At 41.2% G+C, this 12,480-nt stretch overlaps 1 protein-coding gene across 2 annotated transcripts in view; it reads left to right on the top strand.

Moving 5' to 3' along the window:
• The window catches only part of arfgef3 (ARFGEF family member 3), a 53,171-nt gene extending 42,029 nt beyond the window's left edge, over positions 1-11,142 (top strand). For both annotated transcript variants that reach the window (XM_051380039.1, XM_051380044.1), the window contains exons 36-41: positions 1,430-1,648; positions 1,810-1,981; positions 2,689-2,790; positions 3,283-3,668; positions 4,263-4,746; positions 4,952-11,142. In XM_051380039.1, the coding sequence (XP_051235999.1) occupies positions 1,430-1,648; positions 1,810-1,981; positions 2,689-2,790; positions 3,283-3,668; positions 4,263-4,746; positions 4,952-5,143 (1,555 nt within the window). In that variant the 3' untranslated portion in view covers positions 5,144-11,142. The remainder of the gene's footprint in view (positions 1-1,429; positions 1,649-1,809; positions 1,982-2,688; positions 2,791-3,282; positions 3,669-4,262; positions 4,747-4,951) is intronic.
• Positions 11,143-12,480: the final 1,338 nt, after the last annotated feature.

Here is a 12,480-nt window from a genome sequence, read left to right on the forward strand (position 1 = left end):
CTGACATTTTTTCTTGTCTTTCTGCTGCCATGGTCACAGGAAAATTGGGTAAGGCTGTTTTCTGTGACATCTGTGACATTGTGTTTGTCAGATTTAATGGTGTGAAAAATGCCCACGTACAGTATGGCTCTGTATGATCTACATCGTCAAACTAACGTATCCAGCAATAGAGCTGCACAATGTGGAGAAAATATGTGGTGTGTGACAAATCTGTTGTATATTGGTGTTATTAGATGTGATAAATACTGAAAATGAGGTCGGATTTGCTGAGTAATTTGTTTTTGCATGTTAACACATATTAATAATTCCAAAATATATCATATAATGATGTTTCCTACATGTTTATAATGCATTCAATAATGTACCGCATTGATCTGCTGACGAGAGTGAAAGTGTAAACATAGATTTACACCAGTTGTAAAGTTGTCACAAGTTAGCATTGGCACCTAACTCATTTTGAATCATTGCATTGAAGGAATTGACTTGATTTTTCATGAAAGCTTCAACAAAGTGTCAGGCTCTGCTGTTCTGACCACACAGCCCATTTGGGTTTAATTGAAAATACCACAGAAACCTTATAATATGAGACATTGTGCAGCTCAGTACACATATTGTACCTGCATATTGTGCAGTGCAACACATTGCGCATTGTGCGTACCACTGGTATGCACCACAAGGTAGTGTACCACAAGGTGTCTCTTGTGATACACGGAGGAATCTCTGAAATATTTCTCAAAAAAGAAATGAATACATTTATAATACAAACAAAATACAACAAAATATGAGGTCGCTGATATGTAATTTGAAATGAGTTTTGCATTTCCTGAATATTTAGATTTTATTATCTTAAAACCTAAAAATAAAAGAAATCTCGAAGGGGATTCCTGAAGACAAAATCTTGTCAAATTGGGGGCCTGTGCTCTAATGTGCATCTGTTGTGGGGGTCCTTTGCATGAAAAAGGTTTGGGAACCCCTGCCCTAGAAATTCAGTATAATATGTTGTATGGCCTTATAATGTAAGAGGCCACTAATCTGAACAGTATTAATTTACAATACATAATGTACATTTAACGGTGCTGCAATATAAAGAGTTGATTTTCACTTACTGTTAAACTGTTGAAACTATTGAACCTTGTGGCATGAAACTTAAAAAAAAAAGAAGGGCGAAAATAGTTCCACAGATCAAATTATGAACACATCTGAAATTCTGGCCACAATATTTTTTGTTCAATTTAATGAATGAAATTGGATTTAACTGCGAGGGGAACATGTATTTTAGCTCCTCTAAAATCTAAGTAATTTTCTTCAGGAGCCACAATACAGTAAATTGGTTTATCACAGCTTAGTTACAGTAGAAGGCATTATCCTTGTTCATCTAAAATCTGAATGAATGTGATTTGACAGCCGTGCCGGTTTCTGAATCCTGCAGAATCCCATTCCGGACCATCGTGGTGAGCCTGCTGTCCCACCAGGTCCTGCTCCAAAACCTCTATGACATCCTGCTGGAGGAGTTCGTCAAGCAGCCCGAAGGTCACGAAAAGGTTACACCCGTGACCTCTGACCCCAGCAGAACCACAGCAGGCTTCCTGCGCTACATCTCCATGACTAATTTAGCCATTATCCTGGATCTGCTGCTGGACTCTTACAGGTTACTGCAACAAGAATTCAGGCATATATGCTGATGACAGTGTTGTATGTATCTGTAATCCTGCTGGTTTAAAGACCACAAACTAAGAGAGCTGGTTGATAATAATGATAATGTTGATCAGCTTTACACTCATTTGATTAATCTACTGATCTCTTCTGCAGGACAGCGCGGGACTTCGACACTCGCCCAGGTCTTAAGTACCTACTGATGAAGGTATCGGGTGTTTGTGGAGCGGCTAATCTCTACCGCCAGTCTGCCATGAGCTTCAACCTGTACTTCCAGGCCTTGCTGTGTGCCACACTGAGCCAAGCTGACGGCATGACTGCACAGCAGGTAGAACCGGAGACTACGTCCATTTTTACATACAGTCTATGTGTGAAAAGGGGTCACTCGTAGTGACAAATCAACAGATAATTGTCACACAACTCTTTTAGTTTTACAGCCCAAACTTTTCAGTTCTGGCTCAGTGCTCTCATCAACCTTGTTTCCCAAACAAGACAGACACAGTTAGACCACAGTGGAACATCTAGCAACTAAAGTGTCAGATATTTTGGAAGACAACAAACCAGAGCTAAAAGGAGGATAAATATTCCATTCATTCGTTGTCCAGAGACACACTATGTCTGCTTAATGTGTAAATAGGCAAGTGTTAAAACTTTAAAAGACTGCAGTATGTGTATGGTCTTCAGCTTCAGAAATGATTTATGCAGCTTCCAGTTAGTTTTCAGTTTGCCTTTGCTAGCGTTTGTTTGTTTTGCTTTTTTTTTAATTCAGTTCTACTGTTGTGCTTTCAGTAGTTGTAATGGACGAAGTTAAGTGCAGGTATTTTTATGTTGGGAACAAATGCATTAGATAATAATACATTAAAACTGATTAACTCATTTTTGTATCTAATAATCTGTACACCTTTGCAACCATTTGGCATTAACCTAATAAAGACATAACTATCTTAGCAACCACCTAGAAATGTTGTGCCACCATTTTGAAGAGGAAACCACTAACAAGTTATTAGCAACCAAACCTCATCTCATTGTATTTAGGTGAAGAGGATCCTGTATGAGGAAGAGGAGAGGAGTTCTGACTCCTCTCACCCTGGCTCTGCTTCCTCAGAGGACGAAGACATCTTTGAAGAAACAGCACAGGTGATCCACACACTGTTTCTTTTATCAGTAATACTAGGTGTGAAAAGAATATTGATCATTTTTGTATTACTGATTCAATAATATAGCAACGATTCAACTTACTCTCAGTTAATTAAAGCTTTGACAGTTTCAAACCAGGAAAAATCATCAAATGCATAGAAGATGATCTGTTTTCCATTCATTTGGAAAAAAAAAAGTAAAAGAACTGGGTAGAAATGATAAGCTGTGATAGACAAAAATAACAGTGCATGTACACTCAGAGGTCACAGTGATTGACAGGTGACTTCCAAGTGCACTACAGACACAAAAAAAAAAACAACAAATAAAAGATTTTCCTGGATTAGTCTGGCTGCTGCTCTTTTTTCATTCCTCTTTTGATTGTTCTTGTTTATCAAGGGTTTCCAGATTCTTGAACCTCCTAATGTAACAAGGAGGATAAATTATGTTTTTGTGGTATTAACAATCATCCACTTTAATCTGTGTTTCTTCCAGGTCAGCCCCCCTCGCGGCCGGGATAAACGCCACCACTGGCGAGCTCCCATCCCGTCTCTCAGCGTGCAGCCGCTGGGTGGCGCAGACTGGGCCTGGCTGGTCAAACGGCTCTACAAGCTGTGCATGGATCTGTGCAACAGCTACATTCAAATGCACCGGGACCTAGAGAGCACGCTGGAGGAGACAGCGCTGCTGAGAGGAGCAACAGGAGGAGGAGAACACTTCCTTCTCCTGCCTTTCTTACAGTCTGAGACTTCCACCCCGACGTCAGCAAGCGGGCTTTCAGCGAGGGGGACGCCATCAGAGGAGGGCGGGTACAGGTGTCAGACAGCGGACCTGAGCACAGCATCACCAGGAGACACGCCCACACCCAGCCCAGGATTCAGGTCCGACTTCACTCGTATCACAGTTTAGATGAGGCACAGTTATTCTAGAGATCCAAGATAGTGATGTTAGTTGCTCCCACCCTCCAATTTCACTCATATATTGGGGCAACTCAAAGTCTTATCTGGGAACAGCACATAATCCTGTAACACAACTCACACGGGGTGCTACAGAGTACACTGACTGTAAACAATCACAATGTGAAATTTCTAACCCAATATCCTCTTACACAAGTCCCAGTAGGGGACCAGGGGGATAAATAAAATTAACTTTTCCACCATTCTTATCTACAGTAAAGTCTGCCGCCTTGATTTCCACCTCCTGTTAACCCCAAAATCCCATTGGTCATGTGGTGTGTGGTTGAAAATGAAGGTCACTCTGAACCGACCTTACACCATGGGTTTTAATTGTAATAAGTTAGTGTGAGTCAATTCTCTTCTCTCTTCTCTTCTCGTTCTGAAGCAAGTGTACAGAACAGCAGATGTAAAATCAATCATAGTTCCTGTCTGTTGCCTCTGGTTCAGTGCTAGATAGCTAGTGCTCAGTCTGGGTAGTCACCTGTCCAGGTAAAGCAACCATTTCCTCTTGTTTCACAGCTGCACAGGCAGTCTGCCCCACCACTTCCGGACTGATGGCGAGAGGAGGGACTCCAGCATCATGGGAAGCTCAGTTGGAGGAACTCCTGGCAGTGCTGGACCTGGAAGGAGAAAGGAATGGTGGGAAAGCGCCGGCAACAAACTGTACACCATCGCCACAGACAAAACCATCAGCAAGCTGATGATGGAGTACAAACGCAGGAAACAGCAGCAACAGCAGCCGCAGCAGAGCCACGTCAATCTATTCATGAAGGAGCAGGGCCGGGCGGCTGCAGCTGGAGGAGGTGTTGGAGAGAGGAGGGGCCACGTGGAGCCACAAAGGCCCCCACAGAGGCCCCAGCATCTGGTGGACCAGCAGGGTCCCCCCTTGAGGCACTCAGTAAGTGCGGGACCTGAGGTCCTGAGGCAGGAGAAGAGACCACGGTCAGGATCCACCATCAGCTCCCACAGCATCTCACTGAGGGACTCTGAGGCTCAGATACAGGTACTGTATCGGGTCGTGTGTGTAATTGACACTTCCTAAGTCCTATATTGTGACGTGACGTTAAGTTAAAATGTTAGCAAGACGCATTGAACTAGCAAGCTAATCTACATTATCGATAGCTAGCTAGTTGTGTGTGTGTTTGTGTCAAGACAGTCTGCTTGTGTATTGAGCTTTGTTGTTGAAATAATTTTCTCTCTGTTTGCAGGCGTGGACCAACATGGTCTTGACTCTTCTCAATCAGGTCCTCCGCCTATCAGATTCCTCGTTCCTGGCGCTCCAGCCGGCGCTCTACCCCTGCCTTAGCCAGCTCTCCTGCCATGTGACCGATGCCCGCGTCCGCCAAGCATTGTGTGATTGGCTGGGTCGCGTCGGCAGACTCTATGACATCATTCTGTGACACTGCAGCGAAGGAATGCAAAAGCTGCGGACGAGGAGCTCAGTCTGTCTGTCAGTAAAGGACGTAACCAAGATGAAAGATGAATTTGATTGGTCTGATGCCACCATGTAACCGTAGATAATGAAGGGTTTGATTGGTCTGATGGTGCAATGCAAAGGGTGAGAAATGGCAGGCTGTGACATCATAACGTCCCAATGTAACAGACTGGTGGAACGGGGAGGGAAGAACAGGGAGGACACTGGCGAACATCATGTGACATTAAGTCGGAGGATTTGATTGGCTGATGCAGGATGTGGTGAGAAGAATCCAGGATTGAGTGTGTGAAGGTTTTTTTAATGGAATGGAAATGATTTGATCATGAATGTGCCATTTCTGCCTCTTGTTCCTCAATTGAAGTAGTTAATTTGCACACACACACACACACACACACACACACACACACACACACACACACACACACACACACACAGAGTTTTCAAATTTGCTTATCATCAGTGTCGAAAAACGGATTTGCAGAATTGCTCATGTTCTTGTCACATTATTGTCATTTTATCACTATATCATCACTATATGCCTCCACTAAGGCCATAAATAATTAATTTGAATTATTGCTTCATCCTCTTGTGGATTCAGACATCATGTGCAATGAATTATGATTGTTGTAGTTCACATGCATACTTTTCCCTTTACTGAATCAACGCTTTTTGAAAAGGTACCCTGTGGAGTTTGCTAGTAAGTAAAAACAGCTTTATTTACATTCAGAGGATTGCTAAATTTGTTAGTATGCTGCAGTCAACAACTGTTGGCGAGTTCTGTAACATGACATTAGATTTTTCCATTTTATGTTTCTCCTGTTCCACACCTTTGTTTTATGGCTTCCATACACTAAACACTTTCGCCTTCTGCAGTCAGCAGAAATGTGCAGCACGTCACCCTACACATGCAAATGTACCCCAGGGGGTACATGAAAGAAACTGGGGATCAAACCACCAACCTTCTGATAAGTGGACAACCCGCTCTACCTCCTGAGCCACAGCTGCCCAACTAAGTCATTGAGTCAACTGTAACAGTTTGTCAGTTTTTGTACAAATGGAAATAAATCAAAACACTGACAGTTCAACTTGAAAAAATATATCCACTTTTATATAGTCAATAGTGTTAACTGATACCCAGTTTAAAATCAATTCAAATGAACTTATTTGGAAGATGACTGGTGGTGTTGATGATCAAAGACTGTGGGGTTAAAAAAAAGGTTGGGAATCGCTGCTGTAGAGCATGAATATCCAAACAACAGACACTCACTCATCAAAATATTGCTCCATAGCACCACAAGTTGTCAAAAAATCAATTTTCTTATCTACTTTCAGCCCATTATTACTACTGGTTATGATAACAATGGGGACTAATAGCAAGAACTGTGGGTGGCCTACCAAACCCTGCAAGTTCACTTCCTCAGCAGTTAATATAATGGGGAAACATCCATATGCATAAACACAACAGTGACAGATCACAGGCACAAAATCCAGCTAAAATGAGGTAACATCACCTCAAATCTCAAAGTTGAAATTTATTTTATTTCTTCAGAGTCAGAGAGTGAGGCCACACTACATGCGGTGGAGACTTGTTTCGCATTTGATCCGATTGTATATGAATGTTTGTTGCTGCCATGCAATCTCTATATCCAGCTTTAAATACTGTGCAGTCTCATTCTCCTTCAACTAAATGTCTTTGTTTATTGTTCACTTTCTGGAATGAGATCAAGTATTTATTTTAACCAAATACCACATACAGTATGTGTATTTTAATGTTTAATGCCTATGATATACTACGTTATTTTTGCTGAATGTGTGTACATGTATTTATGTAAATGCTTTATTTAAAATATTGAATGTGTTATATTTAGCATTTTCTTTTGTTTTATTTTTTTACTTTTAGTTTATTTTCATATTGTACTACTTGGTGCACTGTGTGCTTGTACTATCTGATACTGTGCCATTTGCTTTTCTTCTTTCCGTTTAAGAGAAGATTTGAGATTTTAACAGTGGGGTTTGATTCCCACAGGAATCTATATATGTAGATTGGTCTGGTCTTGATAAAGCTTTACATCAGAGCCACCTCTACCAACTTTTTTTCTATAATGGCAGTGTTCTTCATCGAGGCCAATGCATGAAGTTAAGGCTGTTGGAGTTTTAAGATATGAACAGCATCATCAGTTTATATCAATTTTCCATCCTCAGAGACTAAATACCCACCTGCTTTTGTAACAAAACTGTTACAACTGTTTACAACAGTAAAACAGCCAACACATTGTTACATTTGAGAAGGGAATGTAGGGATGTAGAGGATGAACCCTGTAGGTTTCAATGACCACATGGCCTTTCCTCTATAACTACCCTCAGGACAAACTGAGCATATCTATCCCTAGCTATGTGATAAAAAAAAGCAAAATCACAACAATCAGAAAGTCTATTTTGTCCTTCTTACTTACTGAACTTGAGACAATCAGTCTATTCTACCAATCTGTAGTAGTATACCACAACAGATACACAGTTACAGTATATGACTGGATCTCTGGTTTGCAGAATGAGCTGAATCAGGACAGATAGTGACTGAATGAATGAATGAATGAAAAAAGATAATGTTGAACTGATGCTAACTTCACCAGCCCGGACCATATTGAGGGCAGCCAGGTCTGGGAGGGGCACTTGAAGCTCCTAAGGAGATTTACTCTTGTCCTTTTCATCTGCACTCATTGCTCTCTCTTTGCCGGCTCCTTCTGCTGCTCCATTCACTCTCATTTGTTCCTCTTATTGGCCAGCTGTCCACCACATAAGTGGCACCTAAGAACATTATCCTTCATGTCACAGGGATAATCATTTAGATGTCATCAGTGCTTGTCCCTTTATGCAACACTAGATACTGAAGGAGATGTAGGCAAGTTGAGCCCAAAATGATGATAGTCACCCACAGGTTTTTCTGGAGTTTGAGTTTAGGCTTCACTATTGTTTTGATATGTGAAAATGTGAGGAAATGCTCCAGCTACACCTTTTTGTCTTTTGAGATTCTTCTTAATTAAACTAACTTAATTGTAATCCCAGTCACTTCTGTTAAGCATCTGGTGGCCATCAGAGAAACTACTTGGTATGAAACTTGAATCCATCATTCAGCCATAGTTGTTGATGCATGAGATTAAACTTTTAGTGTCCAACCCCCCACTAAACCAAAGTGATGCAAGAAGGTATGTGTTCTCCACTTGGATGCTTTTCTGTTGCTATTTAGTAATTTGAACATGGAGCACTGCGTTACAAATTTCCGACTACACCTTTGCTATTAAAGAAACTTTTGCATCCTTGTCCAACTCACCTGTAGCCACAGGACCGGACTGTGCTCCAAGTGTGTGACACAATGTCCTCACATGAGTAGCAACTTAACAACCTTTAGAAGTCTAGGGGGCAGAAGTACTTGATTTTCTCTGGGAAAAAAAGCAAAGAACTACCATTGTTGTGGGTTTTTTTGCAACAAATGTATCATTTCCACGTTAAAATCATCTACTCCTTCTACCCTAATAATTCCAGAATATATGAATATGCACATTTTGTTAGTTTTCCTGCTGTCTCCTACTTCCCTGTAAAGCCCATTCCCAGTGTGTGCACTCTGGAGGCTTCAGGTTTTCATGTCAGATTTGTATAAGCTGCATACTGGACTGGGATGATGAATTTATGATGCTGATGTCACAAATCTTGCTCGTAGGCTCCACCCCTTAAAATGATATTTTCAATGAACACAGAGAAACTTTCCACTTTCAGCAGATGAATGTGAAAACACCCTTCTAGTGTCAAACTCTGCACAGACATTAGCACACTGTAGGAACTTTTGTTCCCACAAAGTAGCAATTTCCGATTGTCCAGTAAATGACACACAGCATGTGCATGTCTCTCTCTCTCTGTTCGGTCCTGTCTCTGCTGTCCCTCAGCCCCTCCCAGTGTCCATGACCTGTCCCCATTTTCTGCTGTTTGAGGGCGAGCAGCGAGTGGACAGATGTTGTCGGCCATCAGTGTGATCAGCAGCAGTGAAGGGGAGGATTTAGTTGGTGTTAAGTCTATGACAGCGTTTCCATCTAAAAAAAGACTAATGTGTCAGTGTCATGCAACAATTCTGCGCTGACAGTTCATGTTGTTGCTTCGCCTGGTTTTCATTCAGTCATTCATTCATTCATTCTGGTGACTGTCCTGCTTTCAGTCTCACGGATATTGTTTGTGTGTCTATGTGTCTTATGTCAACCTCCAAAGAGGAGCTAAAGCCTTTAGTCTGCACCTCTTTTTTTTAACGGTTTTACTACTAATGTATATGTGAGGTAGCAGCACTGAGATTAAGAGATTGAATCATGAATGTAGAGGTTGTGGCACGCTGAAGAATCATCACGAGCGCAAACGTCATCTCCTCTCTAAGCAGATTTGATGCACTTGGGCATAGTTCAGTTTTGAAGAGAAGCTCCAAATCCGTCAATTGTCATCTGTTCCATCACCAGGAAGATTTTATGAGAAAGTCTTTGCTAGATTTTAAGCTCTTTCGCTTTGTAACAGTACCTTCCTCCGTCCTTGTGCTGCAAACTGTAATCGCATTTCTACTAATAATTTACAGTAAAATCATCTACAGTTTGGTCTTATTGTGCCGTCAAGGGATTACTGGGACGCTGAACAGATTGACCTAGTATACTCGCTTAGCTCGGAGCTCAGACAGATTGCTAAAAAAGAAGAACTTGCTGAAAAAGTGGAAAAAGTCTATAGTAGAAAACAAAAAAATCACTGAACTAGTTTTTTTTAGAACTCAGTAGGTGGATGAGTGACTTGGCTGTTTGTGTGGCTGACAATGTGACTCACTGGCTGCTCTGTTGGAGAAATCAGTTCCTGAGGGTTTAGTTTGATGAACTGAGGCTGAGCGACTGTCTGAGAGCGTAGGAGTGAAAGCAAAGCAGCTTTTGACAACATTGCCCTGTTGTCAGACACTGACGGAGAAACTATACATGACCCAGACATCTGACACAGTTTCTGAAGTGGAAGATCACATGGCCGAGGGTGTCATAATTAACATATAGCACCAGAGAAATAAAAGGTCATACCAGTCGCCAAAGGAATTATTTTTTTTTTTCAAATAGGCATATTTACATATTGCAATCAAGTTGTGTTCTTGAAGAATTGTTCTTAACGGGCATATTTTGGCGGTAAATGCTGATTTAATTCACCCAACTTTTAACCTGACTGCGCCAGGTGGTTTGTTACACAGAACCATCTGGGAAGTTTGTAAAAGGGCAGGCACTTTCAAAAACATACTCGGCAGGTTGGTTGGGATTGGATGAACCATCTGTCTATCGCCGTCTATCACAGGCGAACTTCAACCATTCAGATCAACTAATCATATAACTTAGTGAAACTCTTACCAAAGCCAGTCAGCGGAGAAAGAAGAAAATATAGAATAGGCACGATTTCAGACGAGGTAGAGTATTTAATGCAAACGCACTGTCTGTGTCCTTTTGGATGATATCAACAAACACCAGTATGTAGGAGAGACTGTGTGTGATTTTCAGGCTGTTTTTGGAACGGCACGACTGTAAAAATGTATGAGGCATCCGACTGTATCCCTGCAGATGAATGTGCAGAAGGTTCCTGATATGAACACATTCAGCACATTCTGCACATTCATTCAGGTGCCTAGTTTGACTGTTTGCTTCCTCCACTGACCTCAAATGCTCCGCCGCAGGACTGACATCAGCCGGTCAAGCTTATATTGTGACTGTGATGATTTCTAAAAGTGTATTTTTTTCTGCTTTTGATATCAGAGAGAAGCACCTGTAATCTCTCCTTATGTTTCTGACCTGCTCTGGCTCTCCTCTTTCCTCCTGAGCTCAGTCTTACAGTTGTGTAACTGCTGTATGTTTCAAAGCGCTTTTCCCAGAAGGCCTGTCTGCTCTGTGTGTTGTACAATAAAAGCAGTTTCTCTCATGTGTTTCTCATCATGTCCATCTTCACATCTATGAGAGTAATCTGTTCTGCGTCCAACAGTGACTTATGACAATTGTTCATACTCAAAAGGTGCTCAGGGTCAGAAATGGGTTTTAGAGGAATATCTAGTTGAGAAACTTGGTGACTTGTGTGTTCTTTATAGACATTTATTTTGAATGTTTCCAATTTCTGCCATGCAGGTCCAACATTCCCAAAAGGTAACAGTACTCAATCAGTATCAACTTTAAGGTTAATCTGACCTGCCGAAGTGTCATCAAGAAATTATTTTAGTTTATCATAGAACTCTATGTGACAAACAAGTAAGATACTGAAACTTTGATCATTTTTAGAGTTAGAAATCCTCCCTATTCAAACTGATGCTTTGCTGCCAGCTGGTTTGAGCAATGATTTTAATGTAGTGGTCACATACTGTATAGAACTGCAGGTTGTGGCGGTACTGATTCCACAAGTCTCAAGGAAAAGGAACTTGAGAACCAGTTCCCAACCACATAATACCCACAAAACTCACCAGTACTTTAACAGTGAAAACATGCCTCTTCAATAGGTAAAAAAAATGGCAAGGAAACTCTTGTTCGAATGACATTAAAGTCTGGCGTGGCACAAGTACTAAGGGGTTCTACGTTTACTCTATGTTCAGATACAGAACTCTTACTTTTTTTATGACAAACAAGAGACAGCAAATAAATCTCAGTGGGACCTAAAACCAGAGCTCCTGGCTGACTTTGTCTGATGAAGTGAGTTGAACTAAGGATCAGAAGGCCCTGGGTGTGCAGTTCCTCACCTCTTATGCCTTCAAAAATGTGGGTGTCGTCACATCCTGATTGGCCAAAAGTGGAATAATCAAGCTGCAGGTACCGTGATGTCTCTGTGGTGTTAAGGATGAGGCTGAAGTGTATTGTTGAACAAAGTGTTGACACATGAGAGCGCTGTTTGCATCCTGTCTTCTACAACCATTCATCATTGACTTTTTTCAACCATGAATTGACAAACAGAACAGAGGTGGCAGATCAGTAAATGCTCATACAGTGGTGGAATGTAACAAAGTACATTTACTCAAGTACAAATTGAAGGTTCTTGTACTTTACCTGTATTTCCATTTTATGTATTTCTCCGACATTACATTTGTCTGACAGCTTTAATTACGTTACAGGTTACAGTTGTTTATACCCGTCCTGTCCACTGAAAACCATATATTTCCAAATTTGGTGATTTAGATAAATAAAGTCCTTATTATATAAATTCTTAGTGTTGTAACTTACAGTAATTAACCTTGATGTGTGTATCTACCTTTGCCATGCTGGGTCCTTGAATTTGAGG

Source organism: Dicentrarchus labrax, unplaced genomic scaffold (assembly GCF_905237075.1).
Source record: "Dicentrarchus labrax unplaced genomic scaffold, dlabrax2021, whole genome shotgun sequence".
NCBI lineage: Eukaryota > Metazoa > Chordata > Actinopteri > Moronidae > Dicentrarchus > Dicentrarchus labrax.